At 32.5% G+C, this 22,942-nt stretch overlaps 2 protein-coding genes across 3 annotated transcripts in view; one reads left to right on the top strand and one right to left on the bottom strand.

Annotated features, from left to right (window-relative positions):
- LOC108906957 (acyl-CoA Delta(11) desaturase) overlaps positions 1-17,117 on the top strand; it is a 43,689-nt gene extending 26,572 nt beyond the window's left edge. Inside the window, exons 1-5 of one of the 2 annotated variants that reach the window (XM_018710407.2) lie at positions 3,606-3,663; positions 11,370-11,500; positions 14,811-15,016; positions 15,204-15,389; positions 15,439-17,117. In XM_018710407.2, the coding sequence (XP_018565923.1) occupies positions 3,654-3,663; positions 11,370-11,500; positions 14,811-15,016; positions 15,204-15,389; positions 15,439-15,775 (870 nt within the window). In that variant the 5' untranslated portion in view covers positions 3,606-3,653 and the 3' untranslated portion in view covers positions 15,776-17,117. Of the gene's footprint in view, positions 1-3,605; positions 3,664-11,369; positions 11,501-14,810; positions 15,017-15,203; positions 15,390-15,438 lie in introns of those variants that run through there. The other variant, XM_018710406.2, reaches the window with a different exon arrangement.
- Positions 17,118-17,710: 593 nt separating this feature from the next.
- Positions 17,711-18,742, bottom strand: LOC108906943. The gene is made up of 3 exons (XM_018710391.1): positions 18,527-18,742; positions 18,089-18,289; positions 17,711-18,040 (listed from the first exon to the last, which is right to left on the bottom strand). Exons 1-3 carry the CDS (start codon positions 18,740-18,742, stop codon positions 17,711-17,713), a joined length of 747 nt encoding a protein of 248 aa, XP_018565907.1.
- Between the last annotated feature and the right edge of the window lie 4,200 nt (positions 18,743-22,942).

A 22,942-nucleotide genomic window follows, 5' to 3' on the forward strand; every position in this document is an offset into this window, starting at 1 on the left:
GTAGGGTCTACAGAAAGGCATCTAATGAAATCATAAAACACAGGGTGTTCTACTTGAAAAAGTCGAGATTTTTCAAATTTTAAATTATCAGGTTTGGCACGATTTTTTTTGCCCCCTGTATATCGCAGGTCAACTTTTGATACGTTTTTTGGAAGAGCAATCTTCACTATATATATCATTATTATTATTATTAACCACCCTGTAAACAACCTTCCCCCCATTTTGATGACTGTGGAAGCTAATATGTTATTGTACATAATATTTAGCGTCTATAGTGATAAAAATTCAGCTTGCCGAAATAAAAAGTCGCGAAATGGTCATTTCTTATTTTCCTGGCCAGCTTATTTTCCTGGCCTATTTTGGAAACATTTTTGTAACTCACTATCTCATTTGCATTGTCATAAGTAATTTTAATGGCATTTTTACGCAGTTCATAATAAAATTTAATGTTCGCATCTGCTCCATTGCGTCGAATCTACAAAGGTTTAAAATATTCTGTTTAATAAGTCGTAATTTATGTATGAATTGAGCCAACGCTGATATATTATGAAGATGGTACTGTAATCAACTTGTAAAAAAGCAGTCACCATGTTACTAGAATGCACTGTATAAATTCATAATAAAATCAGTGAGGCAGTTTTCGTGAAACTGCATAGAAAACGGAAATTTATAAAAAAAACCCTTACAAATCGACAAAACATCTAAAAGTATTTTTGTTTACTATTTTTTTTATTGTTTTTTAATTAGTGAAACTTTGTAACATTTCGACGCTTAGACTAAAAAGGATACAGTGAAATTATGAGAAATACAATCATAATTAGAACGGGTTATTCAACAACTAATTGTTTTGTTTTTCTAGAACGTAGATCGAGGGTTATGTATTCTTTTGCTTTTATTGCTGCCAACATAAGCCTGTTTTGGTGCGCCTGTGACTAGAAACCGCCCTTATTTAATCAACTTATAGCACCCTCGCGGCGCCAGGGCTGACGCCCTCCAAATAGCACGCTGAAATTTTCCATTACTCGAATGGGCCGATCTGGCAATGACGAGAAGTTCTGGATGATTCTCGCGGCAGAGAGAATTCGAAACAAACAGTTTTATGTGTATACACCTTGTCCACCTAGTGCGCGTAAGTCCAATATCTGGGTTAATAAAAGATATAACTTAATTTTTTTTCTACAGAGTTGCCTACTTTCCCGAGCTGCACAAAATTAAAATATATTTGCATATACAAGGTGTTCAGTTTTTCCTGGAGCAGGTACCAACTTGATTTTTTTAAATGGAAACCTATATTTTTTTATGGCATTATCGAATTCTACGTGAAAAATTAACGGGACTTTGTGTTATGATTCCTATTAAAATATTGATAGTTTTCGAGATAATCAACTTTTCATTTTGTTTTTTCATATGTTTCGTCACTTCTAGTAGTTGACATAATTATGATTGTATGACAGCTAGAAATTATTTTTTTTCAGGAACTGTAGAGTGAAGAGGCTCTTTCAAAAAACGTATCAAAAGTTGACCTGCGATATACAGGAGGCAGAAAAAATCGTGCCAAACCTGATAATTTAAAATTTGAAAAATCTCGACTTTTTCAAATAGAACACCCCGTGTTTTATGATTTCATTAGATGCCTTTCTGTAGACCCTACAATTTTTTAATAGCTTTCCCTATACCTAACTTGCGTAGTTTTTGCAAAAAAGAAACATTTACCGGATTTGCGCCCGTTCCTTTGTCGGGAAAAATATTGTAGGGGTATTTATTTATTTTTATTAAATTTATTAGTTGTCTAGCTGCACTATTTAAAATAAAAATTAATAACTGAAAAATTTAGATATTTGAGTTTAATAAATAAATCTTTATGGAAAGTTACCATTTATTTGTAAATAAAAGCAAAAAACCATAAAATCGCTACAAGTGATTAAGAATTAGCAAAATATGGGAAATGTTTGCTAGCAGCACGTATTTACAAAACAAATAATCCAAATTTACAGAGATTCCCACTGTTTTGAAAATGTGAGGAAAGGTTTGAATGAACAGCAAATGCGAATTATGAGAAAGCTACCAGGAGACATGAAAGTAACAACGATAATATTTAGTTTAAAGTTGTGGCGTCTGCTGTTGAAAATCCAAATATTAGTGCCAGGAAATTAGTAGTGACCTTGGAGTTTTCAAAAGCTTGACAAATAAAATATTGAAGAAGAAGTTTCATCCGTATCATATTGAAAATCAAGCACTGTTACCATAGTTAGGAAAATTATTAGTGAAATTAGAGATTAAAAAATTTGGATGAATAGAATTTTGAAAAAAGAATACTCATAGTCGCAAGCTAACTTAAAATAAATGTTCAAACTGTCCACCGTTGTTTTCTATACAAAGCATTAATCTACGATGAAAATGAATGTGGACATTTCTTAACATTTGACGCGTTATAGTTAGAAACTCGTTTTGAATCTTTTCGTTTAAGTCTTGAATATCTGTTAGTGGTACTTCGTATACTCGCTCCTTGATATAACCTCACAAGAAAAGACTATTTAAGTCAGGCGAACGTGCGGGCCAAGGAACTGGACCACCACGACCTAACCACTGGTTTGGATATACGTGATTTAGATGTTCTCTAATCTGAAAGATAAATAGGTAATAGGAACAGTATAATAACAATAAACTAATCACATTACAGCCAAAGGAACGGGCGCAAATCCGGTATTTTACATAAAAATGTTTTTTTTTTGCAAAAGTTATTAAAAAATTGTAGGGTCTACAGAAAGGCATCTAATGAAATCATGAAACACAGGGTGTTCTACTTGAAAAAGTCGAGATTTTTCAAATTTTAAATTATCAGGTTTGGCACGATTTTTTTTGCCCCCTGTATATCGCAGGTCAACTTTTGATACGTTTTTTGGAAGAGCAATCTTCACTCTACAGTTCCTGAAAAAAAAATAATTTCTAGCTGCTGTCATACAATCATAATTATGTCAATTACTAGAAGTGACAAAACATAAGAAAAAAAAAATGAAGTCGATTATCTCGAAAACTATCACTATTTTAATAGGGATCATAACACAAAGTCCAGTTAATTTTTCACGTAGAATTCGATAATGCCATAAAAAACATAGGTTTCCATTAAAAAAAATTAAGTTGGTACCTGCCCCAGGAAAAACTGAACACCTTGTATATGCAAATATATTTTCATTTTGTGCAGCTCGGGAAAGTAGGCAACTCTGTAGAAAAAAAAAATAAGTTATATCTTTTATTAACCTAGATATTGGACTTACGCGCACTAGGTGGACACGGTGTATACACATATTTTAAAATTAGGATTGTGGATTTTCGTTCGGACGTTCCAGAAAATTCAATACGAAAGTAGTTATTCTTTAAACGTACCGAACCGCATTAGTTGCCTCAACAGTTTCATACATTTTTAAAAAGTACATCTGGCTTTGAACTGTGAGTGGTCTAATAATAATACAGCGTTCGAATATTTGGCTTGGTATACAGTAGTAGTAAAAATAATGCTCGTTACTATGTATGATATATCTGAATGGGCGAACTCACGTTTATTTTTAAATTTAATGGCCGATAAACGTCCTGAATAAATATGGTTTATACATTTTTAATAAAAGGATACCCAGAGTAACACAGTGCCCTAATACATGGTCAAAGGTAAGATTGTTCATTTACTTTATAGGATTAGTCACATTTCTATTTTTTTGTTTAATTTAATTATTACATTTTTTTATTTGAATTGTTGCCGTATATGGAGGAATTGATTGTTAATTATACAGGGTGTTCCGCCTAAGAGGGCTTCTTCTGTAACTCCGTAACTGTAAAATTTATACAAAAAATGGTTTTAATAAAAGTTGTCCGGAATTATCAAAATATTTTTAGCTTTACAGGTTGTTCCATTTCGGGTGGGCGCTACAAAACTTTGTTATTTTTAATAGAACACCCTGTATACCACTGCGTTTTTGAATTCCTTGGTTAATATTATGTAGAGTTTATTAAAAGCGTATGCTGTTTAAAACTTACCGTTTTCGAGATAATCGGTGAAAAAAAAATCACGATTTCAGCTCTCTAAATGAGCGCCTAAACCATAAGAGTTAGAAACTTGCAGTTTTCACAGTTCGTTTTGGCATAAATTATTCTATCTTGTCATCTTTGAGCAAAACGTGTACGTTATTCAGACTCGGAAATACTGAGACCTACATTTAATAATCTTACGAGTTGAAAAACTTTTTATTTCAAATGGAATGACCCATATTAATTGTCTTGGGTGAATGTAAAATTGAATGACCTTTCGACTGATATAAGGTTGTCCATACTTATCTCTAACAGTTTTCCAGAAAAATCAGATCCTTTTCTAAAGTCCGAAAAAGTAGCTGTGTAACAGCGTCAAGAAGGTCTTGCAATTGTATTAGTACAACGTCGATACATAGGATTTTACAAAAGCACAGCATAGGACGTCCTTATCGCATCCAAGAGTTATTAAAAGTAGACTTTTAGTGGGTTTTTGTCAGTAGGCACTTGAGATGTTAAATCAAGATGATGATTTTTTTAAACGGGTCATATTCTCCGATGAGGCTACTTTTCATAAAAATGGTCAACGTCATTGAACGTGTGAGGAGCAATTTTGGGAACCCATGTCATTGGACCATTCTTTTTTGACCAGCATCTTACTGGAACAGTTTATTTAAACTTTCTAATAAACACTCTAGAAGATTTGTTAGACGACAACTTGTCCAAATATGACAAGTTGCGACTACTTTTTATGGGGATTTATAAAAAGTAAGGTTTACGTCACACCACCAACTACCGCGGAAGATATGTGGCAGCGCATTACAGTAGCATTTCAAGAAATTACGCCAGACATGTTGACCAATGTTGAACAGTCTTTTAAAAACCGAATTCGTGTGTGTGTTAATCAAAATGGAGGACACTTCGAGCAATTGATGCAAATTAGCGATCTAATTGTAAGTATTCTTCCCCTTGTTGTGTTCCGAGTTTCAGTTTGTTTCGTTTTGTGTTTTGTTTTAGTTGTTAGTGGTTTACTTTTGTTTGTCAAACATGCCGGTAAATATTGATACTGTCAGTCCCAGGCCTGATAAAATGTGAGAGAAAAGTGGTTTTGCAAGGCCTTCTTGACATTCTGTTACATAGCTACTTTTTCGGACTTACAAAATAACCTGATTTTTCTGGAAAACTTATAGATAAGTATGGACAACCATATCAGTCGAAAGGGCATTCAGTTTTGCATTCATCCATGACAATTAATATGGGTCATTCCATTTGAAAAAAAAGTCGTAAGATTATTAAATGTAGGTCTCAGTATTTCCGAGTTTGTATAACGTACATGTTTTAGGGCCCCACCTTGGGGGCTAATAACTCCTCAGGGGTGTAACTTTGTATATAGGTAAGTTTGGTTAAATTACAATATTTTGGACACCCCTACATGCACCTGCCCTGTGTCGGTTCTTATAAGGGACACCCTGTATATTTCAAATCATTTCTTTGTAGGGGAATGTATAAGTTGACCCACTTAAAATTGTTTTTGAACACAGTATAACTTTTCGACAAGAATAAATTAAATTAATGTTTTCACACTATACCTAATAATTTTTTGGGTCACTAGAATGTTCAATTTCATGCAACTTTGAAATTAAATGAAGTTGCATTTTTTTATTTAATTATGATGAGTAAATGGAATTATGTTATTTAAGCTTTTTATCTGAAATCGTGTCTAAGATTTTAAATTGAACAAATGCTTCGCGGTATGCTATCTTTATAAATATCGAGGAAATGACATAAACGTTTATATTAATTCCAATATTAACTAAATATCTGTGATTTAAATAAATACAGATTAGATAGTTCTTCACCATTTTTCCCTAGAAAATAACTTATGACATGATTTATTTTCTACGAAATAAAAAAAATTATCTAAGTAAATATTTGTGGCTCAATTATACATTTGAGAGTTTAAGAAGTTAGTTATCAACTTACAATTTACTAAACAAGATAAGAACAAAATTTTTAATTTTTCCTAAAAAAAAGCGCCCATATTATAGACAGCTGTACATTTTATTTATCCTGATAGTACTTCAGGCTTTTGCTGGTAATTTGAGTCCTCGACATTATGAAGAAACTCTCCCCACAATTTCCATTCCGCTGACTATCTAGTGCCATAAAGTCCACTTAGTTATGCAAGAGCGCCTTCATACTTGCGGTGGCATTTAGTGATAAACGTGAAATATTTCTAGCAGGAATATGGAGCATAGCCTCGCAGAACTAATTTTATACACATGAATGCGTTGTATTTGCGCATATTATACGGGAAGATGTGAATCGTTATTTTTTACAACCAATAAGCAAATATAGGAGTGAGTTCTTAGAACTGCTAAATATTTCCGATTTGATATGACTTACAGATAATAGACTTGGGAATTTGATAATAAAATTCCAGTTTTGGCAATATAAAGGAGATTAGTATTTGTGTACACAGCTGTCAGAAATCACATAGACACCTGTTGTCTATAAAAATAAGATCGAATTGGTCGCTGTAAAAGTGCGAAAAAATTCTACGTAATAATGATAGTATCTACTGCTAAAGGTTAGTCTAGATGTACAAACAATTTTCAAATACAAATGCCCGATGCAACAACGAAAACATTTGTCCTTAAATAAAATTAAGCATTAATGAAATGAATATTATTCGTTCGGTTTCAGTACTCCAAAGAAAATAACCGAATTTTATTTTTCAAACTTTATTATAAATTTTATACGAGGTGTAAGAAGTATGACTGCCATAAATTCAGCATGAGATAGAGTAATCATAAATGAACAAAAAAGTTGTATATTATAGGGGCGTAAGATTAACAGTTTTCAAAATACAGCGAGAATGAATATTGGGGAGTTTCATCACAACGTGACAACAGCGCTTAACCTAACGCTACATAGCTGGTGCATGCCACGTGTGCACGCGCCTCATTATGTTCAAAATGTCTGCCACCATTTTCGATGAACACACAACACTTTCGAATCCAATTCTATATGTACAGGGTGATTTTGAATAGAGTAGTACAAACGCTACCAGTGCATCTAGATGAAAAAATAAGGCGAATGAATTAAATTTACCTTAGACAAAAGTTGCACACCTGAGGAATTACAGGGTCTTGAATGTTGTACAGCCAACCAATATTTCCTTCAATTTATCATGAACGATGTGGCGTAAATCATTTGGTACAGACATTTGTCCAGTGCGGACACATACTTTCTATTAATATTGTTTAAATATATCCACCAGACGCGCTGCTGTCGACTAAAAGCAACATATTACTCCAAAGAATTTTTCATCCTGTATGAAAATACATATCTAATTTACATTTTCGGACGTAACAGCTAAAAACAAACATTTTTTCTCTTGCATTTTTTCGATAAACGCGATAGTTTTTTTAGATAATTTATGAAAAACAAAGTTCGGAAATTTTACAGCGCCAATGGTTGCAGTAACAATCACATCAGCACACCATTCTGTAATAGCAAAAAAAAAACGCTTTTCTGGTAAAGTAAGTTTAATAAATTTATTTTGAAGGAACAGTAAGTATTCGTTATGTAACAAATCAAGTTATTTTAAGTGTCTAATTTAAATAATAAATTTTAATTTAAAACTACCTACTGTAATCTCGAATGTAATACTAAGGAACATAACGTTATTTTAAAGTAAAAAGTTTCTAAAGAATATTTTCAAAGTAGTTCCCATTTTTCTGTAAACACAATCTAACACGACGATTAAAATTATGACGTACTCTTGCAAATATTTCTGGGTTGTTACGAATATCGTCAGCTGCGAGAAAGATTTTTTGACGCAATTCTTCAACAGTATTAACATAAACAAGACTTTTCAGTTGTCCCCATAAGAAATAATCAAGTGGGGTAATGTCCGGTGAACGGGCAGGCCAACTAACGGGTGCATCGACACCACGACCTATCCAACGTCCCGGAAAATTTAATTTCAACCATTGCCTGACAGCTAAGGTACTATGTGCCGGAGCCCCGTCATGCATGTACCACATAACTTGTCGTACAGCTAGTGGTATATCCTCCAATAATATTGGGAGATTTTCATTTAAAAATCGAAGATATTCAAGAGCTGTCAGTCGACGGGGAAGAATAAATGGACCTATTAGAGCATCTCCAACAATTCCTGATCATACATTTACACTAAAATTGTTCTGAAATCTTGATGGACATATTTCATGGGGGTTTTCATCAGGCCATGTATAACTATTACGATGGTTAACTAAGCCATGTCTTTGAAAACATGCCTCATCGGTGAACAAAATATGAGATAAAAAATTTAAGTCGTGTCTGGACATTTAAGATACCACTGGCAAAAAACAATCCTTGCAGGTAAATCATTTGCAGTTAATTCTTGAACCGGCTGGTGGTGAAAAGGGCGTAAAAGATTATCATGAATCAAGTTCCAAACAAGGCTTTGCGAAACGTTGTACTGTGTAGCCAGTCTTCTTGTACTTGTTTGAGGATTTTCTTCTAAATTGATAAGTATAGTTTCTTCAAGGTTTACATTTCTGATATACCGTCTTTGTCCATTACCCTCACGCTTAGGTTGAATTTGGCCAGTTTCTCGCAACCTTCTTTCCACAGCTGAAAAAGTTTGCTTGTGGGGAATCCGGCGATTTGGATATCTCTCATGGTACAATCTTGTTGCGGCAGCACAATTTTTGTGACATTCAAAAAATACTTGGAGCATATCAACATACTCATTAATCATAAAATTTGCCATAATTAAACAACTATTATTTGATACCGTTGATGACACTGACACATCAACACAAAAATAACAAATTGTTTACTCAGCAAATTTGTTTCCGATTTACCAGGAGCAACTATGATGTTGGCGAAGTATTCCCATACTTATCAATTTAAACAGGAAATCCTCAAACAAATCGTGTTAGAAAATTTTTACTTTAAAATAACGTTATGTTGTAGTTATACATTCAGGGTGCAAAAAAATCATGATTTTTTTTTTAAATCAAAAAACCCGATTTTTTTTTATTTAAATCAGATTTTTTTGACTTAGATCAGATTTTTTGTTTAAATCGCATTTTCTAGTAATTAACGTCTTATTTCCTGTCAATAATGCCTAATTCGCCGCACCTATACAATAACAAACATTTCCACAGCGCTGCATAAAAAAAATGAAACAAAATAAAATTTTCCAATCGAATGGTGGATATCTCACAAGGATGTATTTGGAAACAATGGAGATGCGATTATCAAAATTACTAGGCAACTTCTGGGAGCTGTGGCATCATCGGCGTCGGTGGAAAGAATTTTTTCTTCGTTTGGATTAGTCCATTCTAAATTGAGGAATCGACTGGGAGTAGATAAGGCAGGCAAATTGGTGTTTTTGTTTAAACGTTACAACAGCAAGTGTAGTATTTTATTTGATGAATAACTATTAGGTATATTTGTGTTATATGATATATTAGTTTTATACCTTTTACATTTATTTTTTGAGTTATTAAAAATATTAAAATATTACAACAGAAAGTATATTATGTTTATGTGTTGAATGAATCATATTTTATAGTTTTGTAACTTTTACAGTTATTTTTCGATTTAATAAAAGCGTTTAAAAAAGTTGATTTTTTTTAAATTTATTCCCATGATTAAAATAAAAAATCAACTGATTTAAATCACGATTTAAATCTTTGCACCCTGAATACATTCGAGATTACAGTAGGTAGTATTAAATTAGATATTATTACTTAAATTAGACACTTAAAATAATTTTATTTGTTACATAAGGAATACTAAATAAATTTATTAAAATTACTTTACGAGAAAGGCGTTTTTTTTTGCTATTACAGAATGGTGTGTTGATGTGTTTATTACTGCAACCATTGGCGCGGTAAAATTTCCGAAGTTTGTTTTTCGTAAATTATCTAAAAAAAACTATCGCGTTTATCGAAAAAAGAGAGAAAAAATGTTTGTTTTTAGTTGTTACGTCCGAAAATGTAAATAAGATATGTATTTTCATACAGGGTGAAAAATCTTTGGAGTAATATGTTGCACGTAGTCGACAGCAGCGTCTCTGGTGGATATATTTAAACAATATTAATAGAAAATATGTGTCCGCACTGGACAAATGTCTGTACCAAATATAAATGATTTACGCCACATCGTTCAAGATAAATTGAAGGAAATATTGGTTGGCTCTACAACATTCAAGACCCTGTAATGCCCCAGGAGTGCAACTTTTGTCTAAGGTATATTTAGTTCATTCGCCTTATTTTTTCATCTAGATGCACTGGTAGCGTTTGTGCTACTCTATTCAAAATCACCCTGTATATCTATCAGCACATAATTAAAAAAGTTTCGTTGTTTTCTGTACAAACCTCGTATATTTAAGAAAAAAATGTTCTTGTTTAAGAATTTTACAGAAATGTTTTCAAATAATTTCTATATACATTTTTTTGTTTACTATAAAAAGTACGTAGATCCGGACTGTTTTTTTATAATCTTAAAAATTTAACATTACCTCACTTCTTTATTTACTCCACTGATCTGGTACGCTCAATAATTTACCGTGACTCATTTACCGTGTGCATAGCAATATTTGAAATTGTGTGTGTTGACAAACATTAGTCAGTCGATTAATACGCCTTACGGAGTAGATAAACTTGTTTCGGTACACCCATTCATTATTAGAGTGACGGAAAAGTTTTTTTTTGCGAAGTAGTACGTCCACGTTTCTTATGTTAGTTCTTGACCTTATGAATATGTTGCAATTTACAGATATTCGACAAAATAATGTTTTGTGTGCGAATGAATCGATTAATATCCATCCATAAAATAAAAATAAAACAACGAGAGAAATGAAATCCATACTTATTTTACTATACCACAAAGCTGTTAAATAAAGTAATATTGTTACCCTGCGCCTTTATAATTTTATGACTGTATTTTAGTTTGTTTGAACTTATTGTGTTGCAAAGTTATATTTTGCATTCAGGGGCGTAGCTGGGATTTTTGCTAGGGATGGGTCCGGTACTGCAAGTTCTATGGAGGCCTCTAAAAAAAACAAACGCACTTCAAAACACTTTTCCGCAATCAGCGGCTTACTGATATATAATTTCAAAATCTAAACACTTTTTGGTTTGACTGGATGGAAAATGCGTCCAGTAATAATGTAATTTTTGAAACTTGCATCATGCAGCAACAATTAGGAGGAGGGGAGGCGTGGGCGTATTTTTATTTTGCTAGTAGCATGTGAAGAGGTTATTTTGTCTATCGATATTTTATATTTGTGTCTATCTACAAGTTATTTTTTGTGTTTTTTTTTTCAGCATTCCTATCAATATATATCACGGGTTTTGGAATAACAGCAGGAGCGCACAGGCTGTGGTCACATAGGGCTTATAAGGCAAAATGGCCGCTTAGATTACTTTTAATTACATTATTTACGATCACGGGACAGGTAAGTAATAATTTACAATAAGGTTTCTTTAAGTATAGCTTAATTTCCAACTGCGATGAAAACAAATATACAGGGTGTAAGAAGTTTCACTGCCATTACTTTAGTATGAGATAGATAAATGAACAAAAAAGTTGTATATTACAGGGGCGTAAAATTAATAGTTTTCAGTACAGCGAGTATTAATATCACAACGTGACAACAGCGCTTAACCTGCTGATGCATACACGTACTACGAAAAAAATGTAAACAACTATTATTGTGAAACAGTTAGTAAATTTCAAAACAATTGTTTTCCAGTTTTTAAATAAATAAAATAAAATGTATAGATTTCGTAGTACGAAGATAGTGTTGTGCTTAAATTTTAGCTCGAATTTTAGTAATTATGAATCTCTTAAAACAGGAACTAAACTTTTAATCAAATTATGAATTTGAAAGATATGTAATTAATGTACCCAAAGATTCACGTCATCCAAGTAATCATACGTATTAAAAATAATTTAGGTACTTACCAAAAAGCAAAATTCAGTAATTTTTTAAACGCACAAGTACAAAACAAACTACAACATTTGCTCAAAATATCCACCACCATTTTCGATGCAAGCACGACACATTGGAATCCAATTTTCGCGCTCTCGTTGGAAACACCTCAAGAAAAGGAGATAGTGGTACCTACGCAAAAAACACTCCGACGCGGTCGAATCCAGATACTGAATTGCGTATTGGTAGTTGCTGGACACATTAGTATCTCGTGTTAATAAACCGCCGATGTCACATTGCTCGATATGAATTTTATCGAATTTTAAATTTATTACAACGCTAATTATTTTTTAGAATTAAGCATAAAGAAGTTAAAAAAGTGATACAATTATATTTTATGGTATTCTATGTACGCAGTTGTCAATATTCCTTAATTAATCGAACTTTTGTACATCAAGTTGGAAATTTTGACAATTTTTTTCTTGGAAATGGTTGAGTTTAGGACCCATGTCATATATGGTTTTTTTTGTTTATTTTAATGTATTCTATCATCTGTTAAAATTAAAACAGTCAAACTTCTAAAACCCTGTATAATATCAACATTTAGTTAGGAACAAAATTAAATATTAAAAAAAATTGTGTTGTTTTTATCGGAATTTAAAATGTACCTATTTCGTAATTCAAAAACTATTGGCTTCAAACATTTCTGTGACACTTTTCTAAAATTGCTGAGAACGAGCACCAACCTACTTATTTTTCAGACAATATAAATACGACAATAAAAACATGATTACATTTATTTTAGATAATTAGAGCTTTCCATGCGTTAAATTATACACTTGCTCAATCAATTACTGACCGCAATGTCTGTTTTTCCATGGCCGGTTGTTTATTAATTCTTGTTTCGATTTTCCGAACAAAAAGGTGGGTAATGTCCTCCTGGACTGCGACAGGGTGATATCTTGCTAGTTTAAAGTAAAAGGATAGAGACACTCAATAATTATTGTCTAGGGTTTTTTTTTTTTGTAAAAGAAGCCATCGTTGAATTTTTTGGGTGATTAGTATCGGAATGTTCTACGTTATTGTTGTTTAAACTAATTTCGTACTTACATATTGACTTTATTAACATTGATTAGTTTTTTAAATATTGCAATGTAGTGAATTCTAAGCATGAATCATGGGTATACGAGTAAAAGCTATTTGAAAACCAAATTAAATTTTTGTTTTGAAATGCTTATTTTTAAACATTTCAAAATTTTTCTAAAATTTGGCAAGGTGCCACTTTCCAAATCTTTTGTGCTAACGGCAATGTTGATGTTTGTTTTATTTAGTTTCGGATAGAAAGAATGTTCAGTGAATAATGGGCCATACTTTAAGCCCCTTAGAAGGTATTTTTTTATTAAATTTTTTTACAGTACTTTATTTATTTTTTACATCTTCGTAATTTCTTGCCGCAGAGCCTGCATTAAAATGTGAATATGAAAATATGAAATAAAAAATAATTCAGACTTGTAACTGCTTAAGAAAGCAAAATTTTACTAGGGCAAGTTGACTTAAATCACTTAGAAAGGAAGTATGTTCCCATTCATTTCAAAACGATGCACCTTAATTTACTCTCATAATTTCCATAACAAAAGTGTTTTTATCATTATCATTTCATCAGTTGCTGGCGGTCCACCTTGTAACACTGTTATGGACGATATCAAAGTTAGTGAATCTACGTGTTAGGCCAAATGTAACACGAATCGGCCACACAGCGGTATTGATCTGAGTTCGGGGAACCGAGCGTTTTTTCCTACCGACCGCGTATTACTCATTAGAACCTAGAACAAAAACAAAGATGTTCATTTTACATATTTTTATGTGTACATGCATACGCCTGACATAATATTTATGTAAAAGAAAAAAGATCACGTAGATAAATACAAATGCATAAACATAAAAGTGTTTGACTTACAGGGGCAAATGAATTAAATTATTTTGTCAAGAACGTGGCATATTTTCAATTTGAAATGTTTTTCAAATATGGATATTTTTGTTAAGTTTTTCGACATACTTTTCCTGTTATGTCCAGAACAAGCTTTTTGGTGAGAATTTGTACTAGCTTTATAATGCTACACAGCTGGTGCATACCACGTGTGCACGCGGCAGACTTGTCCTAAGGAAAAAATGTAAACAGCATTTAGTAAATTTCAAGACAATTGTTTTCCAGTTTTTAAATAAATAAAATAAAATGTATAGATTTCGTAGTACGAAGATAATGTTGTGCTTAAATTTTAGCTCGAATTTTAGTAATTATGCATCACCTAAAACAGGAACTTAACTTTTAATCAAATTATGAATTTGAATAATATGTAATTAATGTACCCAAAGATTCACGTCATCCAAGTAATCATACGTATTAAAAATAATTTAGGTACTTACCAAAAAGCAAAATTCAGTAATTTTTAAACGCACAAGTACAAAACAAACTACAACATATGCTCAAAATGTCCACCACCATTTTCGATGCAAACACGACACCTTGGAATCCAATTTTCGCGCATTCGCTGGAAAACACCTCAAGAAAGGAAAATTGTGGTACGCAAAAACACTCAGACACGGTCCAATTCCAGATACTAACTGAATTGCGTATGGCTGGATAGCTGAGTGCCTCGCGATATCCGCCGCGCCGTTGTCACATTGCTCGATAAATAGTACAATTCATTAATCCATTGTTCTGGTCGTGTCCATGTTTTATTGTAATGTCTACACGAAGTGTAGTACCTATGGCAAAGAAATAAACCGACAAGTATTTTAATCTAGAGTTCCTTAAAGTTTATTCCTTTTATAGAGACACGTCTACGTCTGGGCGCTGGACCACAGGGTTCACCACAAGTACAGCGAGACGGATGCTGACCCCCACAATGCCAAAAGAGGCTTTTTCTTCTCCCACGTAGGATGGTTGATTCTCACTCCCCATCCGTCTGTCGTAGAGAAGAGAAAGGCAGTGGACATGAGCGATCTGGAGGCAGATCCCATCGTTATGTGGCAGAAAAAGTTAGTATAAATCTTCTCTTAAAATTCTATCAAATGAAGTCAATATTCTTTGGTACCAAAAATTGTCTTTTTTTATTTTTTTAAGTTTTGTCTTCATTTGATAGGATTTTAGAAAAAGTGTTTAAATTTATTTGAATTAACTTAATACTTTTAATATAAAGTAACATTTCTTGTAATTTTTGTTTAGGATCTATCCTCTATTATTCTTAATTTTTAACATCTTTCTACCGGTGGCCATCCCAGTCTACTATTGGAACGAAACCTTATGGAACTCCTTTTGGATCAATTTCAACATGAGGTTCACCGTGACTCTCAACATCGCGTTTTTCGTCAACAGCGTGGCGCATATGTGGGGCCAGAAACCTTACGACAAGTAAGTTCTCATAGAGAAACTTATCCATGTATTAACACTTGTTTGACAGGAATATTAGTCCGGTGGAGAACCTGGCTGTGTCCCTTGCTACCCTTGGCGAAGGCTGGCACAACTACCACCACGTGTTCCCTTGGGACTACAAAACTGGGGAGCTGGGAAACGTCTACAATCCTTCCACCACCTTCATCAACTTCTTCGCTAAGCTGGGTTGGGCTTACGACCTAAAAAGTGTTTCTAAATCCATGATAGCCAGGAGGGCCAAAAAGTGTGGCGACGGTAGTCATCCCCAGATTTGGGGATACGGCGACAGCGACATCGAGAAGGAGGATCTGGAGGAACTGGATAAAATGGCGGAAGAGAAGACGCTGTTGAATAAAGAGGAATAAAGAACGCCACAGTATTAAAATATGTTTTAGCAGCACCGAAAAATATTTTAAGTGATAAGTTTGTTACGTTTCAAATAGTTTCTGTTGGACTTTCAGTAAGAGGTATTGTTTTAGTGTAAGTGTAAGAGGATGATGAAATTCAATGTGTTCTTCTTAGGTTTGTAAGGTTGTAATTGATAATTATTATATTTTCTGAACCTTCGGTAATGTAGAGCAAAAATCTGGCAAAGGTAAATTATGTGATTATATAATGAACAGGAATATACCTATAATATGAAAAGTATTCTAGATATTTTCAAAAGTCAGTAAACGTACAAAATGTCGTCTCTGCTAGGCTGTTGGAGTTGCCATGGTTAATATTCTGTATTTGCACATTTATTTTTCATCATGAGATCTGACCTTTACAAAAATAACTTATTAAACAGGCTATTGGAAATTTTCAAATTCCTGATCTTGTTCTCACTTTGGAGCTTAAACGTCTGTGTTCATATTCAAAGGGCATTAAAATATAATTTCTCATTCCAAATATTAAATATAGTGTTTTGTTCTAAGCTAAGTGTTAATAATTAATATGATCTTTAGCGAAAAGGATTTGATTATTTATATTTATTCTCAAATATATGATTTGTATCAGTCGGTGCAAGAAATTATTTATGCTAATAAAGGAAGTTTTATTGCGAGCGTCTCTTAAAATGAAATTTGTGGATAACTGATGAATTACAATGTTTGAAAATGTGTCAGTCATATTTGTCTCTATTCAGGACCCCACTATTTAAGCTTTGAAAAAATATTTTCTTTTGAAGAAATTTACTGTTGTTCTCTTTTAAAAGAATATCTCTAGCCTTTATATTTCGTCTAAATACAGATTAAAAATACTCTACCTCCACAATTGTCATGTATCACAAATTTGATGGGAGACAAAAGTTGCGTGCTTACAATGTGCTTTACTGTGCGGCCTTTTCTAATATTAGGTATACATTACACTAGGTATCGTGTCTATTTGAGAGTTCTAAATTTTCACGTGTGTAAAGCTTAAAATATACTTCAAACAAATATATTCTGGCTTAAATATATACATTCGATTGGACTGGAAGTTATGGTTGCAGCCGTTTGACTTGATGTTTGGGTTGCAATTGATCGGAATAAATTATGTTTATTAAACCTTGCTATGGTAATGATGGATCAGTGTTTCGAAAGTGGTCTATAGTTTTCTGTCGCCATTGTAATACCGCACATTCACTATATTTTCTGTCTTCGAGGCTTTTAAATCATGAATATAGCATATAATAAATCATATTTTAAGTTTTCATCTGCTGTATACTTACGGTTAAGAATATAACAAGTAGGTTCACTTAAATGTGCCGTTTTTGATGAAAAATGTACATAGTTATAGTGATAGTTAATTTCCAAATAATATGAATACATAATTTTCATCAAAATCGTCTTTTATATATGTATTTTTAATATTGTGATGTATTTTATTAAAATATTTTGAACAATGTTAATGTTTTTATAAATAAAGTATTGTTTGTTAATAACCTCATTTATTTCTCCTCATTTAATGAAGAAATCAATAAACTAATAGGAAATGTTTGTGTTATTATTATTGTTGTTCCACAAAATTCTTTACCCTTCAGGATATCCAGGGTTAGTCGGAATAGGGAAAAAAGTCTTCATGAATACTATTTCCGAGTACTGAATACATATCTAAAACTGACGAATACAAGTACTGGCTGCTGTCAAATAAAAGTATTCAATATTGATTATACAAATATTATATTGAATACAACTTATGAATACGTATTTGTACTGGAGCTTTTAAGAGATGTTATATCTATGCAAATAATAGTACCACATGCATGTCTTTCTTTGTCTTACAACAAACAGTACAAGGATGCCTATAAAACTGAAAGCAGACCAAAATAAAAACTGATTTTACATCTCTAAAAGACTTTTTGAGTTCTCAGCACGTCTACTACGAAGAAATGTCTTGTCGTACCCAATACTGACTATAAGGTACGAAGTTAAGCCACCCATTATGCTGAAAAGCAGGGAGTAGTCGACTGTGAAAAACCCATAAGCAGAAAATTGCACTGGCTGATTGACCAGGAGTTCTAGAAGCAGCACATCATTGTAGACGTCTTCATATTCTGAAGAGTTCAACTGAAAAGGTAGTTTCAGTAGCAATTCGAAGCAAAGAAGGGAGGATTCTTTCAGCTGCTCGATGATCTTTGCACAAGAAGAGACCATTATAATATCTAAAACCTGTTAAAATTGGTAGTTACTTCAAAACTGATAAAATTATTAGCTTACCAGAAGCAGTACAGAGTGGCAAAAGAATATCACCATTACAAACAACCTGACCACGGTCATTTCTTCAGTCATCATCCCGAATTCCATGCATGTGTGTAGTGCTTTAAGTAAATTAATATTCATAGACAAGAATATGAAAAACATTTCAATTCCGTAGACTTCGTTCCACAGTGAATTGACCTTTGCTATATCTTTATAGCACTGGATGAGGGTTTTAACATTTAATATACTGTGACAGCAATTTTTATGCGATTTTGAAGAGATATTGCTCTTTCTAAAACGCTTTATCCTGGCATTGAAAGCTTTGCAGCACTGGAAAATCGTCAATGAACTCTGATGAAGCTGGAGGACGGTAATTATCGACAAATACAAGTTAAGAATATTGTTAATTCGACCCACCAAAAATAATATATCAGTTGGTCTTATAATATTTATTACCACTTCCACCACCATTGCCAAAATCATCACCAGGTGTAAAAATGCAAACTTTATCGGCATGGAATTATCCTCACTGCAAATCTCGGACACTTTAGTCAACTCGGTTTGCAGTCTCAAAAACTTTTTCTTGTTGCAAAAATGGGTACGTGAAATGGAAACGGTGTTTGTTAGAATTGCAGTAGACTTTGTTAAGAATTCTAGAATTACAATTGCCATTTTAGTAAAGTCAACATTGGGACCCGGGCTAATGCATAAGAGTACAAACATAATAAGAATTAAAAAAATGGCGTAGATATCATTCAGATAACTTTTACGGTCTGTGTACAAACCAAGGAGTTTGGCTAGAGCTGTTAAAGGCTTGTACCATTTCAACATGTTTATTATGATTGATTAAAATTGTTTTCAGATGCCTTTTACTGCTGAAATATTCATTGTTTGTTTTGCGACGCTTGGCATATTTTCCTAATGATTGTTGTGATAGTAATTTAATTAATTTACAGTGTTGGATTATAACATTTTGGATAGCAAACGACAGAATGAAGAGACTAGAAAAAAGATTCCTCAAAATAAAAACATAACCAATGTTATTTGAGTAATAGAATTTGTATCTGACATGTTACGGCCTTGGCATGAAATTTTCAACTAATTATAAAATATAAAACAACAGAACACTTCACACCAAATTAAATTGACCTAATTTTTTTAATTCTCATGGGATATAACATCCATTATAGTTAATTATTAATAGAATAAATGATATTAACTGTTCGGAAAATCTACCATCCAGCATGTTGATGTCAAAAGATACTATTCAGTTCCTGAATATTTCTCTTAAGAAAACTGACAAAATCACGCTAATGATGGATGCTGTATACATCAGTTGTGCCATGTTGGATCTTCTCAATCGAATCTTTACTCTATTTGGACTTAATTTACCTACAACAGTTTGTACTGACCACAACTTATCATCGAATAAATTTAGGAAGATCACAGGGGCTATATTATTTTCTATAATATGTCTAAGTCTCTTATCACTTAATGGCAGATACCATAATGATATAACAGAAAAAACTCGATCCAAAATCCCGATAGATTTCTCAGTTTTTGTTGTAGAAGTATGTTTGTCTTCATTTATTGTAGGTATGCGAGGAATAAAATATGAAGAACTCAAAATGTTTTGTTGTATACTTCTAAAATTACCTCAAATGGAACAAACATCATTCAAGAAAGATCTAAAGACGTTGGTTTTAAATAACTTTTATTTTATTTTAAAGACAGGATCCGTTGGTATTTTAATATCATATAATATTTATATCCTTTATACTATCTATGCAATATATTTCGTTTATTATATTTTCGAAGTATTCCTCTTCATGTTACTAATGTTTGAGTGTTGGATAGTAGCAATTGTCCTTAAAATTATGAAAATGTGGGCAAGAAAATTGAAACAGACTTTGGATGAAGTCTATGCAGATTTCTACAGAGTTCCACCAGCAGAGTTGAAGAAAACTGAAAATGGCGATTTGGTGCTGGTTGGATGGATCTCAGATGCTTTAAATTCTAGAACAGACAAGACAAATATTTTTTTAATGAAGGATCTGGCTTGTTCCATTGTGCAATACAAAGACAGTATAGACATTTTTAACAGAGTATTTGGAGTATCTGCCTTTATATTAATCTTACAGATTATAGTTACATTTGCAGATATCTGTGTCAGTTGCAAATTTTGCGAAAAATATGATGAATTGGTCTACGTTAATATTGCAAGGTTATCAATTTTTATGGTATGTACCTATTTTATTTAACAAACGTTACAGTAATTATTTAATTTCGATATACTACTATTGATATAATCCCTGGCAGCACAATCGTGTGCAATTCTAATACAAGTTTACTTGAAATAGCCAAATTGTGTCAGATTGTTTTGCGTCTATTTATGTCGTTTCTTATACAAGATACTTGAGTCCAAAGGGGTGAATTAGTACAAGTCAAGTACAATATGTCTTACTTAATTCTAATGTAAGTCTGCAACATAGTCACTTGCTTTAATTTACCCCTTTGTGTTGAAGTGCCCTGAATCAAATCCATTGAAAGCTTTGATCAAGACAATTGCACAATGAATCTTGCAGTAAATCTGATGCTGATTTCAGCAGTAGGTACAGTAGGTCTTACATAAGTGTCTTATGCAAGATTTTGCTACCAGGGATCTTACTGCAGCGGTACTATTTTTTCTGGATTCGAAAAAAAAACTTGGAGTACGTCGACATATTCGTCATTGGTATAAATATTATTTGCCATAATTATTCTGATAACAAAATTAATCAATTGGTTGACAGAAAGTGTCAATTTATTAATATGTATTACACGAACTAAATATTTGCTTTTCGGGGATATCAGTTTTAGTAAATTGAGCGCAACATATTTAGCCTTGGCTGACTTGAAGAGCAAGCAGCAAGCAAATTGTCATGAAAAAATTGCCTTGATTCCATTTCAGCGACCAATAATTGTTGCAGCTTGGTTTTAATGATATTATAATTTATTCTATTGGCATTACCAAAGAAGTTAAATCAGTTGGGAATAAAAGCTACAAATTATATCTGGAAATGCCTTCCAAGGTTTTCGTCGAAGAGGAAATTGAAATGAAAGATGTCTTAGGATATATCAATAAATTTGTTGAAAGAGAAGATTGGAATATCACAGCTGCAGGAATTTGCACCTTCGATCAAAAGTTTTATATGAAAATAATTATAACATTTCTACTGCTTCTACAAATAATTTTGATTATTTCCAATACATCGAGATAAAAGTTAGGTACCCTGTAAAAGATTTAGTGTCTCATTTCATTTCATTTATTAAATTATGTTTCTTATTTGTCCCCACTTGTATAAAATAATATAAAAGGTGAAAACTATTTGGGCGTATCTTTGTTTACATAAGAAATTACAACGTTTAACTCTGACAATTATTAATCTTTTGTTTTCAAACTAAATGGATAATACAATTATATAATTCAATACTGTATCAAAATGCTTCGTAAAATATCTATCGGTCTTTCACTGCTACCAAATAGTTTCCAGGAAAATGAAATTAAAAAAATATCCCGTTCTAATAAATTATATGCAATATTCGTGATCACAATATTAGTTTTGCTTTGGATATGGAATATGTATTCACGAGTAGTTTACCTCTATAAAGATTTTGATGAAAAAACACTTGCCGATGCGTTTTTGACCACATATTTTGCCTTTATGTGCATAGGCTTCATCGTCATTAACATATTCGTTCATGGGAACAGCTGGTATTTCCTTAAATCTTCTAAGGAAACTGAAACAACGGTTCAACGTAATGGTTTTCAGGTCTACTTAATAAACGTATTGTACTTTCTTTATGTGGCCCTGCATCTCTACATTGGTATAAAATTCAAACCCTGGTTGCTTAATTTATTGGTACCTAGTTTCATAAATAAATTTATAGTGATTTTGACGGCATTGAACGTACACAGGTTCGCTCACTTGTTGACCCATCAACTGAAAGAATTGATAAATCTATTGAAGGACGATTGTGAAAATATAAGAAGGATTAAAATGTTAGAAACAAACCCGTATATGATACTACAGTTATATTCATCGAGGAAAGTTATGGATAAATACATTAGTTTCCTTGTAGCTTTTTATAGAGGTGCCAAAGCTTTTAATTCGATATACGGATTGCAAGTATTGGCGATCGTTGGGTTTACCTTGTTTCAAATCATTGGTGATGTTAAGTTATTAATAAATATATTCGAAGGTAAATTGTTAGTGATGAGCTGTTATTATTTCGCTTTATTTTGCTCGAAATTCTGGAGTTCTTGTAATATGCTGGTAAGTATATTATCGTTATTTACACCTACGCATTTATTTCAAAAAGTAACCTCTGGAAGAATCAACATTATTGTTTTCGATACATCTTGTTTGTACAATTATCTTTCATTCCCCATAACATAACAGATCCAGGATTCCTGTTATTTATTATTAAACTGCACATAGTTTTGGTTTCCTGTCTGCCGTATTTTCTTTGATACATTTTGTGAAATGTCTTTTAACTACACTGCTGAGAACGGGTAAAAACGTAACTTGTGTTTTTTTTTCAGATCGTTTGCCTACTTATGGTTTCACCCTGCACTAAAGCCACCCAAGAAATAGACAAGGTAGTGAAACAAACCTGTAAATTATTGATCGAATTACCTCACGGGGTAGATGATACCTCTTTGAAATTCTGTCAGTATAAACTTGTGTTTCTGATGAAGCAACTAGAGCACCATAAACCATATTTTACTGCTAAGGGAGTTTTTGAGATTAATTATTCGATGTTCATGTATATTATGACTGGAATAATCAGTTTTGTCGTTTTGTATTTACAGCTAAGAGAATAAGTTCG

The sequence above is a fragment of the Anoplophora glabripennis genome, unplaced genomic scaffold, assembly GCF_000390285.2.
Source record: "Anoplophora glabripennis isolate ALB-LARVAE unplaced genomic scaffold, Agla_2.0 scaffold223, whole genome shotgun sequence".
NCBI lineage: Eukaryota > Metazoa > Arthropoda > Insecta > Coleoptera > Cerambycidae > Anoplophora > Anoplophora glabripennis.